Below are 27,972 nucleotides of genomic sequence, written 5' to 3' on the forward strand. Positions count from 1 at the left end.
AAATGCACATCTGGAAGAAAGGCTCAAAAAATTTAGTATTTATAGCGAAAATTTAATATTTATAGCAGAATATACTTCTTGATATGTGGCATTCTTTGTTTAGTGTGATATTGCCATTGCCTCAGTACCCTGATGTGATGTTGTAGGACACTGTGATTGTGAGGATATTTTCTGTCAGCTGAGATGTGTGAGATCATAGTGATCAGAAGTTGTCTCATGGTGTTTTTCATATGAAAAGAGATCACACCAATTCCAGCTGGGCCTAATCTGCTTACCCACATCATCCTGCTAATTGAATTGTGCATGTTCTTCATTGCTTTCTGCTATAAAATTTTTGGTGAATGCTGGGATTTTGTTGGTGAACAATACAAGCTCTGGAGAGTTAGTTGTAATTCAAATAGAGCAGAACAGAAAGTAGTGCTTAATCATTACATGGCCACAACTACTGTTGTAATTTGAATGTTGCTATCCTGACTACTACAAAAAATAGAGCAAGAAAGGAGAAGAACAAGGGGGTTGTGTTGCACATTATACCTATAAAAGTACTTTTTCTTATCTCTTATCTTCTGAGAAGTCATTGGGTACAAAAGAAGTTTCATCCCAGCATTCCAGAACTTCATTATTTCTGGAGAGATGCTGAGCTCAACAGGGTGAGCAAAAGGCATTTAGGTAATAGAGCAGAAATATAGTTTAGCTATAGCTTATTTATTTATTTATTTGATATTATTATTGTCATGATGATATTGGCTTAAATACAGGGCAAGGAAAAGCTTGCAGTGTAAACTGATTTGAAAAGGGTTTTTTCAAAGTGGTGATACACAGTAGTTAATGGTAACACAGAGGAGGAACCTACTCCTTTGGAAGTTTAGGGCTTCATAAACTTGCCAATTCTAAAAGAAAACAACAAAACAACCCTTTCAAAAATGCATGTACCATTTCTACAACAGGATAACTTGTGGGTGACTCTGGAAAAGAACCATTTTGTTAATAGACTGGATTCCAAATTTGCTGGGTTTATACTGAAAGGGATAAATGAGTTAATTGAACTATTTTCATGTCTTTTCTGGATTGCATTAGAAGCCTGTGTTTTACAGCTATCTAGCTATGATCTTTGATTTGTTTTATTGTTTGGTCTACTGAGAGCATTCAATATTTCCGCAAGAGACATAAAAATTTGATTTACATGTGAGTCTTTCTGTGGCATTAACTTTTCCTTTTTAGTGAGCAGTCCACGAGTGTAGGAATTTTTAATGGAGTTGATCTGCAGAAGAAAGAGGATGATTAGTACCAGCAGGCAAATAGTGCACAGGATTGTTTTGTGCAGCATACTCACCCACTATACTCTGTTTCTTGAGAATTATGAACATATTTTAATTCTCAGTCTGTGGAACTGGACAGCTTTTAGATGGAGATGGATTCTGCCCCCGCTGGTGCAGGGAAGAGTATGTTTCTCACAGGATGTTTCTACCAGAGCACAGTCTCAGAAGGAGATGGTATTGGTTATCACTGTCCTGCCTTGGGGGCTACAGTTTACCTGGGGAACACAAAAACTGGGAACAGCTGCAAGTGGGGCGTTATGTATTAACATATCCTCTCATTTGTGTTTTCCTGATGATCAGTATTGAGTGATGCCAGTGGGATGGTGGCAGTTGTTTTCCACTGCTGCTGCTTTTCCATAACCAAGTTTTCTGCTGTCAGCAGCCACAAGATTTTTGCTAGATACACTAGCTAGCTTCAATCCCAGTGCATCCTGCTTTAAAAGCAGGAGTTTCTTTTTTACTCTCTTGGGCTACATAGCAGATGAGAGGACACCAAAGAATCTCACTCATATGGTGGGGCAGACCTGTGTTTGTGTGTTTTGTGTATTTCTGTCCTTGAGCTGGTATGATTTGTTTCTCTTTAGAATTTTGTAGTCCAAGCAGTTTTAAATGGCATTTACTTGAATATGATCTGGAAACAGAACAAACATAGTGACCAGAGCTATGTGTGAGTTTGTCCCTAGTGTACACTTAAGGAAGTGTGACTGCAGTGCACTGCAAGGTTGAAGCCTGAGGGGGGGACACAGAGAAAGGTGTGCTTGTAGATGCACACTGGAGTCAGCTACAGATCTCAGTGACACTGTTTTGTGTTGCTGTCTAAGATGAAGGCTTTTTTAAGTGCCCTGGCCCCACCAGGGTTAATATCAAATGGGGGAGCTGGGTTTCACTGCTTGTCTCAGCTTTCCCATCTGACAGTTACCACTTGGGATGCCTGTTTTCTTACCACTCTTGTCGTTCATTAAGCATTCATAATGCACGAGTCTCAAAATGTGTTGAATAAAAAAGTTAAGACTGATTAAACTAAAACCTTATTTGTGTGCCATTGCTGTTTCATTCTTGGGCTATGGCATCTTTCCTCTGTATTTAGTATCTCAAAAATTACAAGAAATTAATTCCTTTATAGTTGCATTTGATTTGCTTTCTTTTAAAATTAATTATATACAATTTATATACATCTTCAGTGTACCTTTAGAAAAATTCAGTGCATGTCCTTTTGTTGTAATTGCAGCAATCACTGAAGAGGAGAGGAAGCAAAGACCTACCAAAATCAGAAAAAAAGTCACAGCAGACACCAACAGAGGTATGTTGCAAGTAACTGTAGCCTTGATTCCTATGTGGAGACTTCAGGGAGCTGTGGAAATGGGGTACATGGTTTATATATTTGCACTTGGCTTGCTTTTTGCTTTGCCCTTTGTTTTCCTGTATGCTGTGAAATGGATGAGCTCTTACCCAGATCTGCAGTCAGACACCATTAATCTCAAGGACTCCCTAAACAAACTTGGTGCTGCAACAGAACCCACCAGCTTTCACCTACTCTGTATTTTAGGCAAAGTAAATGGCAGCAACAGTGAAACAAGATTTATAGGCTCTATTTGTGCTGACTCCAGGATTTTTGAACACTGTAAAGTCTGATAATGTTGCAAGCATAGAAAATATAAGGTTTTTTACAAGCCCCCTTTTCCCACCCCCCAAGGTACTTCTGGGGACTGTGCAAATTTTAGTCACAAGTAAAATAGTATTTTTCCCTCTTTTTAAGTTATTGATCAGTGAAAAAATATTGCAGAAAAATATCTTAGTATCTAAAGCCATGTACCTGTGATAATCTTGTAAATTAAGACAATCCCACTGGAGGTCTCCTGTTTGATTTCAAGTTTGTTCAAATATTGCTTTTTTTCCTAAGGATGACAATGAAGACCTGAAATGCCAGTTACAGTTTGTCAAAGAAGAAGCAGCCTTGATGAGGAAGAAAATGGCTAAAATTGATAAAGAGAAAGACAGATTTGAACATGAGCTGCAAAAATACAGATCATTTTATGGGGATTTGGACAGTCCCTTGCCAAAAGGTGAAGCAGGTGGGCCACCTACCACAAGAGAAGCTGAGCTCAAGCTTCGATTGAGGCTTGTGGAGGAGGAAGCTAACATTCTTGGGAGGAAAATAGTGGAACTAGAAGTAGAAAATAGAGGACTGAAAGCAGAACTCGATGATTTAAGAGGAGATGATTTCTCAGGGACCACGAACCCACTCCTGGGAGAGCAGAATGAATCCCTGTCAGAATTACGACAGCATTTGCAGCTAGTAGAAGATGAAACAGAATTGCTGAGGAGAAATGTAGCTGATTTAGAAGAACAAAACAAACGCATAACAGCTGAGCTGAACAAATACAAGTACAAGTCTGGGGCCCATGAGAGCTCTAGGCACCATGACAATGCCAAGACAGAAGCGTTACAGGAGGAGCTAAAAGCTGCACGAATGCAGATCAACGAGCTGAGTGGCAAAGTCATGCAGCTCCAGTATGAAAACAGAGTCCTGATGTCCAACATGCAGCGCTACGACTTGGCCTCTCACCTGGGGATCCGCGGCAGCCCCAGAGACAGCGATGCGGAAAGCGATGCGGGAAAAAAGGAGAGCGATGATGATTCCCGCCCCCCTCACCGCAAAAGGGAAGGTCCCATCGGTGGGGAAAGCGACTCCGAAGAGGTGCGCAACATTCGGTGCCTGACGCCCACCAGGTCTTTTTATCCAACACCGTCAGGGTGGCAGAAAAGCTTCACTGACAGGCAGCAGATGAAGGACATTCGCTCCGAAGCCGAGCGGCTGGGCAAGACAATAGATCGCCTCATTTCCGACACGAGCACCATCATCACAGAGGCAAGAATTTATGTGGCCAACGGGGACCTCTTTGGGCTGATGGACGAGGAGGACGATGGCAGCAGGATACGTGAGCACGAGCTCCTGTACCGCATCAATGCGCAGATGAAGGCCTTCAGGAAGGAGCTCCAGGCTTTCATCGACAGACTGGAAGTTCCTAAGTCTTCGGACGATCGAAGTGCAGATGAACCTTTGTCAGTGAGTCAGGTAGACTTTTACTTATTACGGCCTACAGGTAAAAAGGCTCTGCCAAGCAAATTAAACCTCAAATTCGATCTATGGCACAAAAAGAAAATTCTTTATTCTAGGCAGTGAACAAAAATCACTGTTTCTTATATTACTTCAAGTTCTTATTTGGCCATATGAAAACAGACTCTACCAATAGAGTTGTTTCTGAACAGTAAATAAATCTGGTCTCCTGAAAATTAAAATTATGTTCTAGGAGACAGAACATTTTACTCCTTTTCGGCTTTGCAATTGCATGTGACAGAGTTGGGCCTTCATTGCCACTAAAGGCAGTGCAAACGGTATTTTTGGTACATATGAACATGATTGTTTTCTTAGTGGACGGGTTGCTATTAAATGGACAAAAGGGAAATTTTGTTAATTTTAAGCAGGAGGGAATACTAAATTTCAAAAACTGTAGAGAATATGGCAAACCACAGATTAAAAGAAACCATGCACAACTACTTTATGGAGTCACAGAGCCACACAGTAATGTGAATATTGTAGTTGCTGTAATAGATTGCATCTTGTTGAAGGCCTGTTAATCACTGCTTGCATGCAGCAGTAACAAGCGTCTTTGTTGTGGTTTGTTTTTGTACAGAATTGTTTCAGAGAGGTTTTGGGGAGCAAACTCCTTGCTGACTCAAGATCTTTTGCCATGAAAAATGAAAATTACCTACCCTTATCTTATCATGCAATCCTATAGTTGGCATATCTTGTTATTGCTAATGAAGTTATCCAATGTTTTGTAAGTCTCTTGCTGTGTTAATTTACTTTGTGCTGTCTTGCTAGTTTACAGTTGAAGTAGTTGCCAGGTGAAGCTGAAAGCTATTCTTATTCCTATGCTGACTAATTAGTCTTTTGTTTCCTTGTATCAGAAAGTCACAGACGCAGTGAGTTTAAAGCTAATCAATTACTATACATGTATTGCATGAAATCAAACAGAGATGGCATTTAGCATGCTCACTTTCTGATCTAGCACCAGTTCTGAGCTTGTAGAGCTCCCATTGGCTTAAAGGCAGAGCACTGCATGGACCTACACAAATTTAAAACAAACTAATTAGTATTTTCTCTAAACAAATAATAAAATTGAACATTTAACAATTGGACATTTCAGGGCTTGACCATGCAGAACTCCTACTGAAGTAAATGGGAGATGGGCACTTGGTCCCTCCACAAGCATATTCTGATTCACTATTTATTTTGTTGAAACTTTGGACTTGCTATTCCATTAATTGACTGTTCTCTTTGTCTTTGTATTTACTTTCCCAGATGTTCCAGCCTATCATTTTACTTATTCTCATCCTTGTATTATTTTCATCCCTTTCATACACAACAATATTTAAACTTGTCTTCCTTTTTACACTGTTTTTTGTACTGTAAGTCATTCATCATTTACTGTTCATTGTAGTGTTATTTTCAGTTTGTTTATTTTGTCCACCCTCCAAGATAAGAAGTGCAAGAGACATAGTTTCTGTAATATCCACTGCTGTAAAAACACTGAAGACTACTTGTTTGCCAAAACCAAAGCCAAACCAAAAGAACTGAAAAAAAACATACCAAAAAGTTACCCAGTTGAATAGGAAACCTGCCCACTGTGGTATTCCAGGTAAGCAAGCAAAAAATTAGTTTTTTACTTTGTCTGGTTTTATAATTTTTGAATAAAAATTTCCTGAGGAGTGAACCAATTTAATATTCCTTAATTTGCACCAAAACAAAAAAATGCAGTGCGGGTGTGAGGACTCTGTTACTTTCCTCTCCCCACTCCTAGAAAAAGAATTTGTATTCTAGCCACATATGAATGGTAATGCCACTTTGTGTGTGTATTCTGCAGTTTTATATCAGAGCTTGTATGTATATTTTGCATAATGGTGATGATAATGTTTTTCAGCACTCCATTATGTGCATTAGGTCCCAATCAAAATAGTTGGTGTATAGAGCACTATATCTGCAATGGTGGCCAGGAGCTGGAGCCTCTGAGAATGAGAAGCATGAGGAGAAGATATCAGAGTAGCTGAGGAGTCTTCTGAGAGATAGAGGCTGGCTGCATTCTCTCTGTGCTCTAGAAAAATGGCCATGCTACATCCCCAGATTTGAGCAGGATTTTTAAATGGACGTGGCAACTCTTGGTTTGCTGAGTGACCCCTGTCTAACCGTGCCATTGGTAGCCAGTGCCCATGGTGAGGGAAGCTTCTGTACATGGGTGTGCATCAGTAGTCGCTGAATATTGCTTTCTCGCCTGGGAGAGGCTGAAGTAAGAGTACAGTTGACTAATTTCTTTCTTTCACACTTACATAGCAGTTCCTACAAGCAGTAGATCTCCCACTATGAAAACCTCATCTGAAATGCCCAATGGAGCTCACTTTTCTGTTTCATTCAACCCATGCTGAAACCATTGAGTCCCACAAATATGAATTCTCGAAAGGTGAACAAGTGTGTGTATTAATGACACTTCTTTTTCTGCAGTTTCCATGTTGAATAATGTAGTGGTAAAGAGTGGTAATAAATAAAGTAGCTGTTTTTCTAGCTAGTGGTAAGGATTACCATTGATTTATCATGTTAGCTCTCTGTTCACTTAATGCATTCCCCAGTGAGAACAGTTCATCTCCATGCCTAGGTTATGCTCTGCTACTTGAAATAGCTGAGACACCATTTTTGAGGGAAAATCCTCAGAGAGCAGCAAGAGGTGGGGCAATAAAATTTTTGTCACATGAGTGAAAAAAAATAGTAAAAATCTTCATTATTAAAAAGTACAGTATTTTTCTCTTTGTCTAGCTTTCCCTCAACACCCTCTGCAGGTGCAGTAACCTTGATCAGCTAAATCACTCAACTCCTTGATTTAATCCAAATACTTATTCCTACTAGGGTGTTGTCATCATTATCCATGTTATAGTTAGGGAGATGTATAAAGGAAATTATAATCAATATATGTGAGATTAATAGATAGCTTTGACTACTTTCCCAGCAAAGGATAAAGTCAGGCCCAAAGTAATTCTGAGGAGTTTCTAAGATGCTATAATTTATGCAGTTACCTAAAATTAAATTCCACATATTAAAAACTATTATGGCAAGATATGATCAAGCCATAATTCACAGTGAATTTCCATAACTGGAAAAGGCCTTTTGTTTTTCAGCAGCTGCTGGAAATACTAGAGGGTTTTTTTTCCCCCCATGGATTTGCAATTTGCACATTAAAAATACAACAATTTGAGGCTTAAACTTGTCATACCAAATCTTTGCACAAGATTGACTTTTACAGTTTCTTTCTGCTTTAGTATCTCCTGTGGAGGAAAAACCAATCATTTGTGTTTTCTTAAATATTACTGACTCAATTTCCCTAAGAGAGAAAAAGTCATACTTAATCTAAGATCTGAAGTTCTGGGCTTCCAGTTTTTAACCCACACTTGCTTATACCTTTCTTGGTGTTGTATGTAATAAAAATGAGTGGAGAAGGTTTGATTTACAAAGAGTGTATCAGTAACACTCTAATGTAGTAACACACTGAATTCATACATTGTAAATTAATTGGGAAAGATTTGTTTCTTTCTCAGAAATCAGAAAAGGTAAGAATGAATTACTGATGAAAGGTGGGGATAATCTCTGCACAGCACTGGCAATTACATCCCCATTGATTTCTCACTGTATTTTTTCTTGCATAAAAGCTGGAGATTTCTATCAGGCATCAACAAAGCAAAATCAAAGCTGAGACCTTTTGGGACATTTAGGGAGCTATTGCACAACCAGCAGTCTGAAATTAAAGCACACTAAAGCATACAAAATTATTTTAGAAGCTCCAGACAGTCTTTGAATCTCTCATGAGCAAGGAGAATGGCGAGGAGCCTCACAGAGAAATCTCAGTGAGAAATGAGATGTGTATTTCTTGTCCTTTTGCATTCAGGTTGAAGGGAGTGATTTGAGCTGCTGATCTGTTTGCCAGATATTGCACAACTTTAAAAGATGCTGAGAAAGCTAACAGAATGAGTATGGCCATTTATCCATAGCCAGAAGATAAGATCTAGCCAAAGAAATATGTGTTCTATGTCTTGCTAAATTGAAATAACTTGATATTACGAAATGCAGTAATTATACTTGCCAAGAAAGAAAGCAGATTCTCCCCACTCAGTAACTGGCCTGGTGGGTGAAGACCATCTCACAGGTGAGTGAGCAAATGCAGCTGAACACATCAGCATCCTCTAGCAGGAGTGCATTGGAGTCAGGCAGGGCACTGCTGATTCACTGATTCCTCTGGCTGCGCCGCTCGGAGTTCTGAGGACAAACAGTAAGAAGAATACAGGTTTTGTTTGCATGTGGCAAGGAGCTGGATATGCCAGGTTACCTATCAGTTGAAATCTCATTTAGCAGATTTACAGCTCTCATTTTGGAATATTCCGGTGAAGTATTAATGTTCCAGGGGAAAAAAGCCATTGAATTTGAACCGTGAAATTGCCTTAATTTAGCACTTCCCTGGTATATTAAATTTCTGTTTCCTATGTTCCCAGGGGATTTATTCAGTATTCTTTCAAAAGGAAAAGATCTTCCTTCTGTAGATCTAATTATGATATTGTTTCACTTGTGGAAATTGGCACTATCTCCAGTGAATTTTTATGTAATTTAGGGAATAGGTGCATTTTTTCCTTTAATGCTACCAGAAAAATTCAATTAAATTAGTTTCCTGTTTAGAGCTGGCTCTGAATGCCCTGACAAAATCCCTCTACAGATATTCTCTCTTACTGCTACTGAAAAATTCCCATTATGTTAGAATGACCATTTTCTCCAGGCTCGGAAATACTTCTTTCAACCAAAAATATCCATGCCTGAAGCTCCAGTTGAGAGATAGAATAAGTGTCTGCTGACACATGTCACCAGTGCTTCAGAATCAAAACTCGAAGAGAGCAGGTGCTATAGTGCAGAAATATGCCTGGCAGTTGGAAAATAGAAAATTGCCAAAAACGTGGCTGTCTAGATATGTGTTATAAAAAGAGATGAACTGCACATGAACTTCAGGAGTTGTTTACGAAAACAAGCAGAGCTTCAGGGTATTACATGCCCTTCTCCTTAGTCACCCCGGAATCTGATAGGTGAGTAGGAGACTTCTAAAGGCATCAGTATCAGGGATGTAGTTCCCATTGGCTTACATTTCTGTCTCTGATTTAATGCCAGGGGAAGTGATATTCAAATCCAACTTTTGCCATTACACATGCAGTTGCCTATGGGGAAAATTACGGTGGCTCTATTTAAAGTAAACATCTAAAGTATCTGCCACCGATTTCCAATGTAACCTTGGAGCAGCAACATGACATAACACTTAGCTGGCTCTGCCTCTCCACTAAGTTATATCCTATTGGAGAAGCAATAGGAGTAAGAGGAGACAGAGTTTGCATTCCCTTCTGCCCATTTCCCATTGTATATAGCCACTCCCGAGGTGTATATACCAGGATTATCAAGGTGTACATCATTCAGGAATCTACTGGTGAGGTTGGATTGATTGCAGTGGCAGCAGTGCTGTTCTTCCTTTTTGTCACTAGCTTTTGTGGCCACAGCAGAATGGGTGTGCCATAACCAAGCTGGGGCAGCACAGCCAAAGATGCTGTGAAGTAGTCTTCAGTAGATTTTATTAGCCACTGCCCTGAGTATATGATCAGATTATAGCTCATGCTGAAACTCATGCTGCTTTGTCTCCAGTCTTGCATGATGAAGAGAAATTTAGCAGAGGTCTTGTTTAAAATGCCCTTGCAGCTTTTTTTTGTTGAGGTGCTGACTTTTGACTCAAGCAGTGATGGTACCAGATATGGACAAAATATACTTTTCCTGTGGAAACAATATGTTGGATGTAATAAGCCTACAGTAGTCTTCCTGCTTATTTTATCTGTGCCAGATACCAAGAAGCTACATTTGCTGCTTTGTCTGCTGATGCTGGAGAAGGGGCAGTAGGGACAGTCTCTCTTGAATAATTTCTTAGCCTCAAAAGCAGAATTCTCTACTGCTACATTTAAGGGTATATAGAACAATGATCCCATGTTTTTACAATTCACTTCATGTTTTCTTTGTCTCACCTTTTCCATATTAGGATGAAGTTAATGTGTTCCTTTGACCTATGAGGTGTGTCTAGTGCTTGTCTCCTAATGAGCCCCTGTCTCTCACACATTTCTAATTCCTCACACTGACAGAAATGAAGCCTTCTGCCTGACTGAGAACTCAAGCCTGGGATTTAGCCCATTGTTTTATTTATTTTTACTGTTTTTACTTCAAAGAGTGCACGTAGCAAGACAAGAGGCATGGAGTTAGCAATATTAAAGACACAAGAATAATAGCCTCTGTTGATGGAATAGAGTAAAAAAACATGTCTGGAGAGTCTGCCTCCATGTGCAGTAGTGCAGCTGTGCTGGCTTCAGGGAGGAGGCAGTGCGCTGATGCCTGGCCTCCAGCTGTGGGCTCAGCTCTGCTCCCAAGCACTCCAGCTTCACTTCCAACCATGTCAGCTGGCACTTGAGACCTAACCTCACAAAAGAAAGTCATACTGTTTCTTTAGATTTAAATCCTCAGAGTTTAGACTCTGAGGATTTTCTTCAGAAACATTCAGTTGTGTACTTGGGGTATTATTTGTTCAATTTTTAGATCATCTTTACAATTTTCACAAATAGCCCAAGTCCCATTATTTAAGTTACATGTGAGCAGAATAAGCACCCAATTAATGTTCTCGCTGAGACTTACAGCTAGACCATATAAGGAGAAAAAATGTGTATTCCCTGAAACCTGGTTTGGTATTTACTATAAAATGCACCCAGAGTTAAAATTTTTATACTGGATTTTATAATGGATTTTGTCAGATAAAAACTTGCTGTTCTAACGAGGAGAGTGCTGACTAAGCAAAGGATGTGTGAATCCTCATATTGTGCCCTTTTTCTCACTGATCCTCTTGTCATAAACTGCACTGCCCACAGAAATATGTTCCTGCTTAGGGCATTCCAAGACATCCGTCTGACAGCGCGATTTGTCCACTTTTGTGCTGCCTCAATCAAGTATTTTGTGGCCCTTCCCCAGGCACGTATGGGGCAAAATGTTCCCTGAAAGGTGAATTTGCTGCCTGTCTCAGTTGCTGCCTGCAGACACACCCAATCACCAGTGCCCAGCAGGGTGGTGTGTGCGAGGCTTTCCCCCGGGGGTCTCTCTCGGGCTGCCAAAAAATGGGAGCAGTTTAACCCAGGGGGCAGCAGGGGAGTTATCGTGGTGGTCAGAGACCTGAGGAGTGAGCTGGGCTCCTCCTGCCTGCGGCTCAGCAGGGGGAGCAGCTGAATTTTGCTGCTCTGGCTTCGGGGTCTCCTGTGGACTTTTGCTTGCTGGACGCTTTTGTCACGCTCCCTTCCCTCATCCCATGCCAACACTTGCTGTGGACACTCCTAGGGATTTATATCCAGCCCAAGGTGTTTTTGGACCTTCTTTACCAGCCTTGTGCCAGAGATGAGTTTCCCTGTTCAAGAGAGATTCTTCATCCAATTTCAAGTGTTTTGCTTTGCTGAGATACAAAGTGAATTAACAGACTGTAGAATCTGATCCAGAAACACTATAAAGTATCAGGAATATTTGGGTGTATCCCAAAGAAACTGTTACTGCCATTCCCAGAATGCAAGACAGTAGGATTACACAGTGCCCAATAATTCTGCATTTCATAACTGAGAGCACATTTAGAATACAGAAAGGGATTTTAGGGAGGAGTGGTTTGCTTTTAGCTCTTTAGGATAGCTGTTAACCAACAAAACCTCTGCTTTAAACAAAACTCCTTTTACAAAGCAGTTAAGGAGGATCAAGTTGCAAATCTCAAAATGATCATACTAAAAAATATAACCCTGAAAATGGGGTCTGGAAGACAGCAAAAATCTTCCTTTACAGCAGAGACAACAATAAAAGAAAGCGAAAATTGCCTATTGTCACAGCTTTGATATTAACACTAGCTGCTTCGGCAAGCTTTAAAGACTGGACTGCACTATAAAGCCTAAAAATGTCCCGGAGTTGGAGTTGTTTACACAAAATATGAGGAGATATAAAGTTACAAAGCTGGGGGTTGGAAGAGATGGCTTTAAAGCCATCCTCCGTGCACTGACGTCACGTGGAAGCCAGCTGCGGGGATGATGCTGAACGGAACTGTTTTCCAGTTTGCAAAAGTTGAGCATTTATTCAAAGAGAGTTGCAAATGCTGCCCCAGTTGAAAGGTTGTGTCTTGCTTAGTTTTCTTACTTCTTTTAAAGATCAAGATTCACAGAACAGGATCCCTGCTAGCTGTGTGTTTCATTGCTTTCTCTGCTGCCTGGAAATGGACTGAAAAACTCCTAAAGGATTTCTTATTCCATGAAAGGTATGGTTGCAGTTTATTTCAAATCAATGTTTTTGAACAGTTAAGATTATAAAAGAAGGCAAATTTCTGATGTGGCAAACAGTTATTTAAACATCCCTCTTGATGTTATTTATATGTAAGGTGAAGTTCATATATGTTATATGTCTTTATTCTTAAAGTTCAGTTAGTTTTTTCAGTGCAGGCAGAGATATATTAACAGAACAGGGATGACAGCATTGTGTGCACTTGAATCCTCTTTCTTTCTTTCTTTCTTTCTTTCTTTCTTTCTTTCTTTCTTTCTTTCTTTCTTTCTTTCTTTCTTTCTTTCTGTTTTTCTTTTCTTTCCTTACCTTTTCTTTCTCTTTTTTCTTTTTCCCTTTTCTTTTTTCTTTCTCTTTCTTCCTCATTTTCCCTCTTTTCTATCCCTTCTCTCACTCAACTGTACTTTCTTTTAATGTATAAAGTGCATGTTGTCATGACACATGGCACACATTTATAATTGAACAAATACATACGTTTACAATTTTCTTAGTCATCCAAAATACAGCACTTATTTGGAAATATAATTTGATTGCATTTTTTTTCTGTAAAAAGAAGTGAAGATTTGTGTATCTGAATGATTATGCACATCCAATCTGATTAAACTCTGGTGAAAAATAATATCTCAGCTGATGTCAAGCTGATTATTTTCAGAAGTTGCTAGAGGTTGTTTGCAAACTATCTTGCATTTTTAATATCTGGCTAGAAAGGGTAAGATATGGGGGAATAATGACTAACATCAAATAGTGGCTTAAAACATTTTTTGCTTGAGAGGAGGAAGGGCTAAGGGAAAAGTTAAAGCAAAATGCAGCTGATGCAGACAAAATTGATTATTTGCTTAATTTGATTGCTGTAATGAGCTTCTGACCTTGTCTAGGACATGGAGAAATTGCCAATACTGCAAGAGCACAGATATTGTTCTGATCCACAGAGCAAATGACAATGTGACATTTTACATGCCTTGGGTTGCTTTAGCAATGTGAAATACCCATGGGGAAATCTCAGTGCACTATACACACAGAGGGTGTATTACCAGGACTGCACAATGTTCTCTACCAAAATAACCCCAAACAAATGCAAAGGAAACACCAAGAAAAAGAGAAAGTGGGGGGGAAGAGAAGTAGAAATGGGAGTCAAAGTTTCTGAGGAACTGATCCACTGTAAAAGTGCAGCAAAGCTGTATAGTCATCCAGCTGCTAATATCAATAAACATGAGTTTTCTTCTCAGAATTTATGTCAAGAGGAAATCAGAGAAGCCTAAGAAACAATACACGCCTTTTGTGGATCTTAGAGCTACAAGTGACCATCTGTAACTTCTGTAACTATCCTCTTTCAAGACTTGCTTTCCTTCTGACTGTCTTCAGTCTTTTTTTATAATTGGAGTTCCATTTGAAACAATTTGAAAATTGTTAAGATGAATGCCAACACGGCAATAGTAGTTTCCAGCACTAAGGAAGCCCCAGAGGCCTTTTCAGTGCTATATTCATGCTTAAAAGGAGTACATATTATATCTGTTCTTATGTGTGTAAAAACAAGTATTGACCTTTCTAGTAATATGTGGCTGACTAAAGCATGGTCATTATTGCTAATAGTGCACTAGCAAAATCACCATTTGTGCAAGTTGTTGACAGATTATGTCTGCCTGTCTTGTTCATGACTGTGCAGCATTTACACATAGGGGTTTTTCTTTTTTTTTTTTCTGACATGTATTTGTGTAAGGATTATAGTGGAGTGGAGAGTTGGCTTTTGTTTATTTCTCAGAGGTATCCTGAAAGTTTATAAAGACATAAACGTAGAAAAAAAAATCAAATGGCGGTACTAAAGATTGCAACCTTTGAATTAGCAAGGTGAGAAAGTACTGCAATATTCCTAAAGTTCATTAGCAATAGATGTTTAGATTGCAATGGATCTTAAGTGTAATAGAATTTTTTTGCAAGTTGTTTTTGGTCAACGCTTACTGGAGTCTGGCACAAAGCTGAAACACTGGCCTGGAGAGGTGCAGTCTCTGTAGCCTGGCTGCATTCCCTAAGAGGCCGTGAGCAAACCAGTACTTGGCTTCTTTTTTGATGAGAATTCTGTGCTGTCTTTCAGCAGCTCCTAGTTTCAAGGTGGTTTATGGTTTTATGAAGTTGCTCTGTATGTTTTTAGGCAGGGGAAAAAGGAAGGGTTTGAAATCTATTTGTAGGTAATTGAGGGACAGATTGTCATTTCAGAGCTCCAAGGCAGGCACTTGGGGCAAACTGTTCTGCAAGCCCTGAGTTAGGGCTGGGCCTGTGATGGCTTGGGAGATCCTGTGGGAGGAATTCCTATGACCCAAAGACCTTAGTAACCTGTTTGGTTTCATCTGAGCTCTTCTGCTTACTTGTACGTGAAAGCAGCTGACTGCAAGTTTGACATTGTCTTCCCAGTCAGCTGAAATAAAGCAGACACAGTAAATGGTGGTTACATGGTAACCACAGCTAAATCAACAAGAGGTGCCAGTAACATAAGGGATGGGGAAGAACTTGGCTCAGGAATGAATTTTTACTATATCATAGGAAATGTGGGCAGTAAAATCAGCAGTTCCTGTGAGTTGACAATCACTGATCATCAGTCAGGGAAATGAACAAATTGCAGAAAGGCTTACTCCTAGTTAACTCTGTGATAATTCAATCTCCTATGTATTTGATTTCTGACAGGAGCAGAAAGCAATGCAGAGGCATTTTATTACTAGAACTAGATTCCATGACCACCCTGGTAACATAACAACTGGCTTTGAGAGCTGAAGTTAGCAAACTCAAGTATCAATGCCTCTGTACCAGACATTATATCACAGAAGCCATCATAACTGAATTAATGAGTGTTATTTCAATCTTGCTGGCATAGTAAATGTGCTGATGGTAATGGGCTTTCCAGTGTAAAACCTAAGAAAGCAAGAGGAAGCATGAGGATCACCAGGCCCATAAGATTTGTAACTTCTTTGCTCCAAAATCAGATTAGCAGATCTAAAATATTTCCCTTAAAGCTTGCCAATTTAGTGGTTCAATTAATATTTTTTTCATTTACAGACACTAAAGGCTAAAGACTGTCTTTGGCTAAAGTTTTTGCTAAGGACTTCTAAAGGGAAAGAAGAAACTGAAGCACTAATTAGTCAAATATTCTGAGAAAGGTTTTGAACTAGATTGGAGTTAGTGCTGTTGAAGAATATTTTCTAGTTCTCCCCATACTGATCCTGAAACTAACATTTATAGATCTAGATCTGTAAATCCAAAATTCTTGAATCCTTTCTGGCGACCTTCTGTCCCTCCTATATAACTGATTTCTACTGTTTATGTGTTTGTACCTGTTACTAACTTTCCTGTCCTATCTTCCTTCATGAATTCCAAAGCATTCATGTAGCCATGAGAATTCCCTGAGTATATTAACTTTGCAGTCCTCAATTGCCAAAAGAATGTACTAGTCCTTGTCGTGCTCCTTGCATGTGTGCAGGGAGTGCGTGAGCAAACGTGATACTTTTACAGTTGTCTTTTGAACAAATATAAAAATAGCTTTCACCCTCAAGGGCAGATGTTGCAGGATCCCAAGGTCCTGAAGTGCCATTCAATATTGTACAGACCCAAGTTCATGGAAAACACATTTATAGCAAAGAGTAATGGCAAAGATGCAAAGTGATCATGATACAGAGCCTGCTGTGGCAGATGTTATTACTGAATTCTGTGATGCTGAATGTGTTCCACCTCCCCTCTCCAGACTGGGCATCTCTGCCTTTGGGTTTATGTCCTATAATGCTTAGTTCTTCCACATTTGAGTCACACTCCAAACAAATATCAAATTAATAATACTGTCTCCTGCAAGCTCCTTTCAGTTATTAATTTTGGGAATTTTCTTGATTGTCTTTGTTCCCTGAAAGCTAGAATAAAACATAAGGAAGACTTATTCTCTTAAACTTCCAGGAAACATTCAGGGAAGAAAGAAAAAAAGGAGAGCTGTCTTTGCTGTTGCACAGACTTTAGCCATGGACCTGCGTGAACAACTGGAGAATACTGAGAGGAACTGGAATAAAGAAAAAATGGAACTGCTGGAGAGATTTGACAATGAAAGGAAAGAATGGGAATGTCAATGGAAGGTCATGCAGAAGAAAATAGAAGAGGTACTTTTAAAGAAAAATCCAGACTACCATTTTCACTTGGCCTGAAGTGACATTGAATCGCTTCAAGTTTTTTTTCTGTATTTTACCCTATTTCTTATGTGTCACTGGAAGTTTCTAACAGCTGATAGAAGGATGAAAATCCTAGGATTAAGCAGTATTTGCAATTGCTCATTTAATAGTCATGAATAAGGTAGGAGGTGAATGTGGCTTTGTGAGCTATGAGATTATTGCCTGTACTTACTGCTAACAATTCAGTCATGGGCATGAGCCACGTTGCCTGTATTATACATGCTTTTTTCAAGTAAACACTGAACAATATGTGGTTTAGAAAATGCATATTTTGTAACAAAAATTTAGGTATCATAATTCTCTAGCAAAAAGGCTTTAGATGGCACAGGTCTGCTGGGGCAAATGGTAATATTAAAAATAATATATATATGAAATACTGCATGACACAGAATTTTTCTGGCTAGAACCTGTTCCTTTTATGGATGACTCTTGGGAGAGAAAACAGGTACAGCAAATAGCATGAAAGTTCTGAAACCACTTGTGTTTACAGATACTAGCAAACAGTCCTTGCTATTTGCAGTGCATCTCCTTCCAGAAATAGTCACAGCAATTATTTATTATTCTTTTATCCCCAAATTGTCCCTGCAGCCAAACCCTCTGACACTCTCTAATGCATTAACTGAGTCTGCTTGGCAGCCTGTGGAGGCAAGTTTTTTCATTAGTGAGCTTTCCACATTTTTCATCTAATATACACATGGAGTAGTTTCACTTGCTCTCTGCCAGCACTGTTGTGTGGCTGAGCAGCACAGGAATGTATGGCAGAGATTGCTCACATGAAACTGAGAAGGAAAGTGGTCAAAGCCAAAGGAACTGCAGCCATACACTGCCCATTAAACCAGCCTGCAGCAGAGCTCCATAATGTCAACTCTCTTATAATTTACCCACAATTCTTTCAGACTTTTGTATGATGGTCTTTGCCACATTTTGTCTTTTGTGTTAGGACTTTTCTGTGCAGTCTTCCCTAATTTCACTGCCAAGCTGAGAATGCTTCAAAAGTTAGTAATGTGATCTGTATGTGTAGTTGAATTTCATTTTCTTAGGTATAAGAGCTGATTTGGAATGACAGTAATGAAAAGGTATTCTGGCTATTAGTAGAACTGACAATGTCAGTAAGGACTGTTTTCATCATGTTCTTTATTAGCACAGAGATTAGGAAAGCAAACGAAAGAGATAAAGAGTGGAACAGGGCTGAAAGGAAAAGAATGAAGCAATTTGCTGGCTATGGCAGGGCCAAACAAAACTACAGATTATACCTCAAGGTTATTGGAATCCTAAGGTCCCCTCTTAAGCTGTGACTATAGCTGCTGCTGATTTCAGATGCCTGACATTTCTTCTCCACAAGCCACATGGCTGGAGAAAAGGAGAGATAGATACCTTTTAAATGCCATTATCTGTAGAAGGATTTCCTCAATAAAACTTGTGCTTACTTTTCAGCTTGTATTTTAATTTGGCAGTTTTCTCTAGCCCACCAAACCTAACTTAATTCCTCCAGAAAGACTGGTAGGGTTTAGGAGATATAATGGGGTAGTATCCTTTCTTGTTACTGGTATGCTGAATCCATATGGGGCTCTTATTTCTTGGAAATGGCAAAGTTCAGCCCTCAGTTTCCATGAGCAGCTGGGCTTTGGGAGTGAAATCTGAAAACCCAGGATGAGGTCAAGTGTTAAGTCCCTGAACGTGAGAATTCTTCTAACCCACAGCACTGCCCATGAAATGGCCACATGTTCTGCATGTTGTTATTCTTTTCCACTGTCCTTCCAAAAGCTGTTGTGATGGCTTTGTGCACTGGGAGAGGGCAGGCAGATGGCTGCTCAGAGGTGCCTGTGTGCTTTCTTCAAGAGAGCAAGTTAAGAACGAATGTTTATACAGAACTGTAGGATTCTTGGTACTGGAAATTATACTGTAAGTAGAAGAGATTTTTATGATGTTACCATTTTTTCTAATTTATAATTTACCACAGTTCCTAGTTTGAATGTGCTGGGTGACCAGAATTAACACCATTTACTAATGAAGTCACTGGATCTCAGCAGATAACATGAAAGAAGAAGGTGACAGCACATTGCCAAATAATACCATTCTGCAGTACTCATTTATCACTCAAGTCATAGGGAAGAATTCCACTTGTCTGAGAACTGAAGGAGTCTGCTCTAGTGCAGATGGCACTGTATTTTATGAGAATTCACTTCCTCTCTTTCAAATAATATGCTTTAATAGGCTGTAGCATAGCCAGAACACTCTCTCTCTGTCACATTCCCCCACATTCCCTGTCCATCAGATAACAGTTGTGTCCACCACAGAGTGTGCTGATATTACTTGGAAAACAACCCTGCATCTTTTGGCTCAAGGCAGGGCCAGTTATCTTGTGAGATCTCTTCCAGACCCAGCCAGAGGTGGAAGCCATACATTAAAATTATGGCAGAGAGTTTGAGAATGGTAACAGCCTTATCCTGTGGCAATCCTGGTGTTTGAATTGTCACACTTGATAACTCAGCACTTTCCTAACACATCCAGAATCTTTCTAACAGTGCTGCTGAGTAAGCATCATTCAAAACAGAAGATAAATATGGGGGCCTTGCCATAAAGCTCATTACAATACCATAATTAATAGAAGGTTTTATTGCCTTTTCAGCTTTACCAGGAAGTAAAACTTAGAAGGGAAAGCAATATGACCATCCATGATAGCAAGGCCATTCAGAGCAAGATGCTGCAACTGTCCATGCATTGTCCTACTTTGCAAGAGAGTGACACAGCAGAGCTGAACCATCAACACAATGTGGCAAACGACAGAATGGAGAAAGGGAGTCTGCTTGGTGTAACAGGACACGAATGGAAGGAGCCCAGAAACAAGAGCAGAAACAATATTCTGTTAATGGACAATCTGGCCTTTGAGAACCACGAAGAACCTGAAGACAGCCTCACCATTAAAACTTCTGAGCAAAATACCAGGAATTATATTGGTGATCTCAATGTAGTAAGTAATGAGCATGTTGCAGTTACAAGGGGGAGGAAAGCACTGAGGACTTTGGCCTGCCAGGTTAAGCTAAAGGACTGATCTCCCTGATTTTAGCTTTCCACAAGTCATTGTCTCTACTTGCTCCTAGGTTTGCTATCAATGAGTGTCTTCTCACTGTTTGAATGTGTTAACAGCATGCTCTTTACCTGTGTTCATAAGGTGGGGGCATTTTTGTATCTTTTCTCCTACTACTTCCCTCTGCTTTGATTCTTAAATGCAAATGACCACAAGTTTCAAATTAATTCTGGAGATACCATTTTAAATGTATATATTAAAGGCCTGTTTTTACATTTATAAAGGCTCTTAAAGAACTTGCCAGAGTCAGTGAAGAATTATGCAGCTATCAAGAGGAAATTCGAAAGAAGTCTAATCACAGAAGGTAAAAACATCTTTAGTCTTCTTATGTTAGAGAAAGGAAATGAATAATTCTCCTTATGCTTTTCACTTTGAAGGCAGGTTTGCTTTTGGATTTATTAGTTGGGCAGTTCTTACCCTCCTAGTGTTTCAGTGCTCAGCATAAAATATTCAAATGAAATATGCTGAAATATGATACAAAGGCAGGTTTTACTGGCAAAATGGGTTTTATATACAGAACATACAAATTCAGATTAGTATTTATATGAGATGAAATTGTATTTGTTTCTAATGGCTGTACAGAGGATTGGGAAAGTGAACAGGTATTTCTGTCTACTCTGGCCCCATTGCCATGTAGTTTTATACAACACTGTGTGGGTTTGTCAGGCTGGAAATTTCTTACTTAAAGCCCAAATCTAGCCTTAAGCATGGGGAATGTGTCAGGAACTGATGACCCAAGAGCAGAAAGAAAGCAGGAGAGGGAAGAACCACCATACATCTGTACTAATGGAAAGATGTCAAGTCAGACCCTGAAAAGTAAGGCAAGTGAACATTCCACCATCTGTTAAAAATTCAGTGTTCATTGTTTTCTCTAGGAAGCTAAACACCAGACTGCATCTTGAGTTGTGCAGAAATTCTCAGGTAAAACTGAACCTTCTCAGATGCTCCCAAAAGTCAGAGGGATTTCTCACACTCCACCATGTGATCAGTTAAAAGTCTGTCACTAATTCATTATTTTAGCTACTCTTTTTATCTTTAGAGCAAATGGATTCATAGCTGATGCATAACTTTTAAAGATGCTTTTTTATCATATATCAAAAGGCAGATCTCATGTGTAAGGTTATGAATCTAAACAAGGGATACACTGTCCTACAGCTTTCTTCATTCAGTTCATAGGTAGACTCCTAGGAGTCATTAGAACAAGATCCTACTGTACTTACTGTAGCAGAGACAAGAAAACAGTCATCATCTAAGAAACTTAGAAAAAGAATTTTAGTATCAAAGCAAAGGAATGCAAATTCCTTTTGTTGACCTTTCCTCAAGTTTTTGTGTGTGTTTCGGTTGTGCTGGGTATACCAGCTGCAGCAAAACTGCTCCCAAACCTTTTGAAGTAGCCAGTGTTAAAACACCTGCTTCTGGGGAGAATTAATCCATGCTGAGGTTCTCTGGAATGTTCCTTATTGCTCATCCCTAAAACACCTCTTCTGTTACTTGCAGAATGAAGTCACTTCCTTTCCTGGGGGAATTTAAGGAAACCCAAAACACAGTTATCCTGCCTGAGATGAACCATGTGTCCAGCAATGATTCACAGACTTCAGTTGCTTTTGAAACAGAGCAACATAATAATAGGAAGAATCTGATGAGCTCCACCAAGGCTTTGAAGGACATTTCTTATGGTAGTCTTACTGGTGACATAGGAACAGATTTCAGACCTTGGCAAAAGAAAGAAGCTCCACCAGTTCCTCCACGGAGCACTTCTCGGCACCTAACAAACTCACTTTCTGCAGTCATACAGCTTTCAGAAGCACCCATAAGAGATCCAGGCATCAAAAGCAACTGCAAGGCTCAGGATTGTTGGAATGGGGGGAAACTGAGGAATCCTTCACCTGCAAACAAAAATAAATCTGCAGTAGCCTGTGCAAATGAAGGGCAGGCTGTGAAAGTTCCTGTGATGGTAACTGCTTCAATACCTGTAACCAAAAATGAGTGCAATGTTCCAACAAATTTCTGCCACAACACATGGGCATATGATATGGGCAAGCTTGGAAAAGACAATAAAAATGAGCCTTCCCCACTGTCAGCCCAAAAGAGTTGTTCAGATGGAAATATGGCCCAAAGCAACAAGATGCATCAGAAACAAAACACCAAGTCTCACAGCAGCCCTTTTTACAGCAATGACTTTTATGCCCCTGCTACCTCGCACAATGATCTTTTGGAAGACACCAGGTATCCTTTGGGAAAGACCCAAAGAAATGAAACGCTAGCAGCAAAGATTGATGAGTTTAATCGGACTGTATTTCACACAGATAAACGTAACAATGCTCTGCAGGAAAATCAGGTGCCTCCAACAGCCTCAGAAGATCACAAACCCTGTGGTCCGCCATGTGACTCTGCTGCTAGCAGGGCAGAAACTGTAAATACGCCTTGTGTTTCAAATCCCAAGCTCTCTGCAGCAAAGGAGCAAGAAACTAACAACCCCAGCAAAGCTGTCAGGACAGCAGGGCAGCAAAAACACATGAATGGACTTCCAAATACCAGTGGTTATAGGCACATGCTTCTCGAGCATGACTGGAGACCAAGTAACTTATCTGGCCGCCCGCGCTCAGCTGACTCAAGGTCCAACTATGGTGTTGTTGAAAAGCTTTTGAAAACCTATGAAAAATCAACTGTGACTTCTCCGTGTAATGCAAAATGCTGCAAAGATAAGAGGACACAGGCAAATTCTGAATTCACCAATGGGGGTTGCGAGACACTGAGTCAGTATTTAGAAATGCTCCAGATTGAGCAAGAAAAACAAGACTTTCCGAGGAATTCAGCCAGGCATATTGGGCAGCAACTCAAGCAAGGAAAAGAGAGACAGAAGTTACCAGAGGTAAGGTTCATAGGAATGACAAAAGTAAAACAATTCCATTTCATAGCAAGCCTCAGACTCTTAAATGGGGCAGACTAATATTATATTGTAACTAATTATGTAAAAATAGATACTTTAGGCCAGGATCTGGATGAATCAGGAGCATTTCCTCTGCAGATTAAGAGCTGTGGGAGGGCAGAAGCATGTAAGTAAGAATGAGCAGTGAAGACGTGCCAGATTCTTATCCCTGCTGGTGTTCTGCAAAGCTAGTTTTTTACTATAGTGCAGTTACGCTAAGATTGTGCTAGTGAGAGCTTCAACCAGGTTTTAACACCCTCTCTCCTTCCTTTAGCTGATGTGTTATGTCATAAGACTTCCCATAGGGCTTAAGCAGACTTGGCCATGCCCCAAATCTTAGAGGTCTTAGATAACATTTTTCAGTATCCAGGGTGCTGCTTGGATCAGGTTTTCCTTGGAACTACCTATGACATGGAATATTGTGACTCCATAAAGTTTCCAGTAATAAAGTAACCTTCTCTTACTCATGTCTCAGTTCCAACTTCTCCTATATATTCAAGCATAGGCTCACAGAAACAGAAGAGCATGGCATGACTAATTAATTTATGTTTGGTTGAAGTTTATTTTCAGAAGTTTAGAAATATTGCCTTTGCCAACATTCTTTCTTAATGAAAAGACAAACAGATGGTTTGAAAACATGTGAGTTGCAGGTTCTGTAAAGTCCACAAAGAACACAAAGAGATATGCCTCTTGGAATCTCAAAAAAGATAAGGCAGGTGTGTTTTGAGCTAGGAAACTTAAATGGGTTCAGGCTGTCAGCTGGTATGCCTTAAACTGGCACAAATTCACAGACTTCAGTGGAGCTATATAGATTTAAGCAGCTGAGAATCTGACCATGCAGATATTCTTCTGCATGTCTTTCTGACAGCCTTGCTGTGATGCAATGGCTTGCTTAACAGGCACATCTTTCCTTCAGCACAGAAATAAAAAAAGCTGTGAAGCTTCTGATTTCTTTTTCATCCAATAAACTTTTGACAGGCAAACAAATTTTCATCAATTAATATGGAGAAAAGGAATAATGACTTTTTTCACAGGCTCACATTTTATATTGTCATTTCTATCTGTAGAAACTAAGTGTGGAATACTGCCTGACCAGGAGTTACCATTTTATGTCCAGCAGAATTAATGTCATAGAGATGTAAAGAACTACATGTGGCTTGAGGCACTGGGTTTATTTTCATTATTTCAAATTTACATCAATGTAGCTATGATCAAAATCTGTTGAGTTTCCTCTGCATCTCTATGGCTCTGCTGGTAGACATGACACTGTATTAGCACATAACCATTCTGAATTAGTTACCAAGTTAAACAGCTTCACACTGAACTAATGGAAACAGAGTTTCCTGAAATAGGATCTATCAAAAAATACCTGAGAAGCATGTAGATCCTACTCCAGTAATATCAGATGGTATTCTGAGTTCTACACTTGGAATATTTTACAGCATTAATTGACAAAAAAACTTACAGAAACTAAAAGATAAGAGGAAATGTCAATTTTATCTTGCATTATCACTTTATACATTTCCTTGTGTCTGACACTTGTCTTCATGTATTTTAAACAACAACTGATGTGAGAATCCCTGTACATAGAAATAGCTGTTCTTTTGCATTCTGTGCATTGCTGTGCTCCTTTTAATAGCTTCCAACCACCTGTTCTGAGGTCACCGCAAATGTCCTCCTGCATTCCCGCTGCATTCCACAAAAGCTGCAACTTGTTAAAGCAAGGACTTGCCTTTGTGTTCTAGATATGTGTGCCAGTGAAATGTTCCAGTGAGAAGGGCTTCTCCCGTCCCGCTCGGCCAGCAAATCGACGCCTGCCTTCCAGATGGGCATCCAGATCCCCATCAGCACCGCCTGCTGTGAGAAGAACAGTGTACAACTCTGTCTCCTTTCGGTCAGAGACCTCAGTAGTCTGAACCCAGAGCTGGGTTGGATAGTGTTGTGAAAGCTCTATGCCTCACTATGACTGTGTTTGGTATGTGTCATAGCAACCAGTTCCACACTGTTGTGTTTTGTCCAAGAGTGACCCCCACCACATGCTGGACAAAGCATTCTGAATCTTAGGTCATCATCACCATGGTCTTCAGTGTTTTTATTGAGATGAAATAGAGATATCCCTGGTTTTCTCTGGGTTTTGGGGTTTTTTTTTTTTAATAGTTCACAAGGAATTTCTTTTGAACGGCATCTTTCTGAATTTGTTGATCAATTTTGAGTTGAAACAATGTATAGTGCTGTATATTCTGACTTTTCTGCAAACAGCAGAACGTAAAGCTGTATGCATGATCATGTGTTTGTAGGTGCATGTGTTGGACTAGGAAGTATACTGGCCTGTATTTAGAAGAGACAAACTGTGCTAGTGTTGACATTGAAATTACAACCTATATGCCTACATATATATATATAAATATACTTTGTGTTTATTTTAAAAAGTTTGAAATATACAGTCCCAATGACATTTATATTTTGTATATCTTTTACATAGGTTCACAGGTGTAGTATTTAATGTAAAAAAACTAAATATGCATTTTTTGTGACTGATCGCAGTGATAATGCCTTGCACAATATGTATCTGAAGCAGACTAGCTTGACTGATTTGTCAGTCACGCTTCATGGCATCCTCGTTCAGTTTCCTAACTCTAATGCTAGGTCAAAATTCCTAAACATATTTTTTCTGAATTAAAATATTATATGATTTGTAATACATTAGCCTTTTTCAGCACCAGAGACATTTCTGAAATGTTCCAAACCCTTTACAAAGCTTATATGTGCCATTATATATATAGCATACTGTAAACACTTTGGTAGATTCAGCTACTCTAACATAAAATTTATGAAGGGAAGAAAAGAGTTGTATATGCTCAATTCTGTAAAGCTTATTTTTCCTTCTAGCATTATACTTTGAGGTTTGGCAAAGTCAGATAACAATGGACTTGTTTACTTTCACTCAAGGCAGGAGAACAAGCACCACTGCTCCCAGTGCTGCAGCCACACTCCTTTTTTACTCTTCTCCTAGACTAGAGTGCCTGAGCCACTTGCCAATTCCCTGCTCCTGGACTGACTCGTGGCAGTCACTTATGAAGTTTACTTGCACTCTGGCAACAAGCTGCATCTAGTAGGGAAATATTGCATCGAGATATGATCAATGATGCCCGAAATCCTGACACATGGCATTGCGACTCTGGTGTTGCCACCACTTGACTTGGTATTATTTGCCATCTGAATGACATGTACAGAGAGCCTGGCTTGTTCCTTCTCACAGAGCGAAAGAAGTATGGAAAGAAGTCCAGGCTCTGAACTTTCAGAAAGACAATGTCCTTCTTCATCCTGGAATTTTTGCACCTTTCGTTAGGCTGTTGCTGGGTACACAGTGCAGTAATGATGATAAATGTTACCTTTAAAGAGTATGTCTAGGTCAGAAGGTGTAAAAAGGCACTTCTTCAACATCAGCCTGATCTTGTCTGGCAACTTTCCTTCTTCTTCTGGAGAAATATAGTGTGTTCAAAGGAATTTCAAAAATCATCCCAGGATCCATTAATGTGCACATCTTCTTATGTGAATGTAAAAAGGATTTCAGAGAGAGTATAGGCTTTTGTCCTAGTGAATTGTATATGTGGCAATATAGGGAAAATTTAATGTGCTTAATTTGTAGTGATCTGTTGTTCTATTCCAGTCATGTTGAGAATTCACACTTTTTTCCTTCCTTTAAGGACCTTATTCTTCTTTCCTCTGCACGACTTTGTTTTTGAAGAGAGAGAAAACAGGAGGCCCTGTGTTCTGAGCAATAGCCTGTGTGGTAGTATTGGTAACAGTTCAGGCTTGCGAATATTGGAGTGAGCAGGCATTAGAGCCATAAATCCCAGTTTATCATGCCATTGTGGCTGTCTGCTTGGCTAAAAATACACTCACAATAATTTGCTCTATCCAAACTTCTGGTCCTTTTTAGGTCTATTGCACAATTCATGAAGATTTCAAGCAAATCAACAATTCATCAAAACTTACTCAGACATCATTGCAAAGTTATTGCTGGAAAAGATACAAGGACAGAAAATCTTGAAGAAAATTCATACGGTTTGGTTAGAGACAAAAATCTGTGTGCTCAAGTGAAAAATCAAGGGTTCTATAAATTTGACTGTTTGCCCTAATTTAGAAATTGCACTCCATTAGCTTCCTCAGCACTAGCAAAATTAGACATGATTCATGGTAAATTTGGAACATGGTTTAATATTCTATCTAACTGTGGAAATTAACAAACCAAAATACCTTGCAAATTGACCTTTTAAACGCCTAAGCAGCTGACCAGCTTTGAATGCCTAATGCTGGGGAAAGGGTAACATGAGAGAATTGTAAAAAAATGTGGTTCTTAACTTCAGTCACTGTTGACTGCAAAAACACTTGTTTAAATTACCTTTATGGTGAAGTTAAGCAGTTTTGTTCTGAGAAATTGTGATGCACTTTTGTTTGAAGTATGTAACTCCAAAAGCATTTCCCTTGATTAGACAGTGAAGGTGTTTCTTTAGTTTCCTTCAGTTTCTTTGGTTGCCTTTGACATAGACCACATTGTTGAATCACAGAGAAAGGATCAAATACCAACAACATTCCCTGATGTATGTAAGTTAAATGAACAGAAGGTTTTTGAAATAAAGGAATAGGTCAAGGATGAGTCCATTTTGTCAAGATTTTCTGTGTCAGTCTAATTTTAGACATTGGTTCTGATGCCTAAAAGTATCAAAACTGGTGATTTTGGTCTGCAGACGGCTAGTTGGAAAGCCTAACTTTAGAAAATTGCCACTGTCACTGTTTAAATATTCTCTTCAAATATTGTGGTGATTGTGGTGATTTTTCTAGTTTCCATAACTAGAAAACTGTGGTTATTGAACCACATAACTGTGGTTATTGAATCACACTAAAGGCTTTATTCACTTATTTGCTATAGAGGGAAAAGCTCCTTTGGGCTTTCAAGTTCCCCTGTGTTGTTT

At 39.4% G+C, this 27,972-nt stretch overlaps 2 protein-coding genes across 8 annotated transcripts in view; both read left to right on the top strand.

The window, feature by feature from the left end:
• Positions 1–5,850, top strand: part of MTCL3 (MTCL family member 3) — a 31,974-nt gene extending 26,124 nt beyond the window's left edge. For 2 of the 5 annotated variants that reach the window (XM_071437113.1, XM_071437121.1), the window contains exons 5-7: positions 2,548–2,619; positions 3,220–4,395; positions 5,686–5,850. In XM_071437113.1, coding sequence (XP_071293214.1) covers positions 2,548–2,619; positions 3,220–4,395; positions 5,686–5,796 — 1,359 coding nt within the window. In that variant the 3' untranslated portion in view covers positions 5,797–5,850. Of the gene's footprint in view, positions 1–2,547; positions 2,620–3,219; positions 4,396–5,014; positions 5,376–5,685 lie in introns of those variants that run through there. The other 3 variants (XM_071437140.1, XM_071437131.1, XM_071437151.1) reach the window with 3 other exon arrangements.
• A 32-nt stretch (positions 5,851–5,882) lies between these two features.
• Positions 5,883–27,656, top strand: KIAA0408 (KIAA0408 ortholog). 3 transcript variants are annotated; one of them, XM_071437174.1, is made up of 7 exons: positions 5,883–6,022; positions 12,657–12,763; positions 16,675–16,910; positions 19,609–19,950; positions 20,292–20,371; positions 21,565–22,939; positions 24,742–27,656. In XM_071437174.1, exons 3-7 carry the CDS (start codon positions 16,776–16,778, stop codon positions 24,910–24,912), a joined length of 2,103 nt encoding a protein of 700 aa, XP_071293275.1. In that variant the 5' UTR covers positions 5,883–6,022; positions 12,657–12,763; positions 16,675–16,775; the 3' UTR covers positions 24,913–27,656. The 3 variants fall into 3 exon arrangements, with proteins under 3 accessions (XP_071293275.1, XP_071293265.1, XP_071293284.1); XM_071437164.1 differs by having other exon boundaries at positions 16,714–16,910; XM_071437183.1 differs by lacking the exon at positions 12,657–12,763 and having other exon boundaries at positions 5,884–6,022; positions 16,714–16,910.
• The last annotated feature ends 316 nt before the right edge of the window (positions 27,657–27,972 follow it).

The sequence above is a fragment of the Agelaius tricolor genome, unplaced genomic scaffold (genome assembly GCF_023055355.1).
Source record: "Agelaius tricolor isolate 1412-34295 unplaced genomic scaffold, bAgeTri1.0.p SCAF_1, whole genome shotgun sequence".
In the NCBI taxonomy this organism is placed as follows: domain Eukaryota; kingdom Metazoa; phylum Chordata; class Aves; order Passeriformes; family Icteridae; genus Agelaius; species Agelaius tricolor.

Coding starts and splice junctions, on each gene's coding strand:
- KIAA0408 (XM_071437164.1), top strand. Junction 16,911..19,608: donor TGCAGAAGAAAATAGAAGAG/GTACTTTTAAAG, acceptor TTGCCTTTTCAG/CTTTACCAGGAAGTAAAACT. Junction 20,372..21,564: donor AAGAAGTCTAATCACAGAAG/GTAAAAACATCT, acceptor TGTTACTTGCAG/AATGAAGTCACTTCCTTTCC.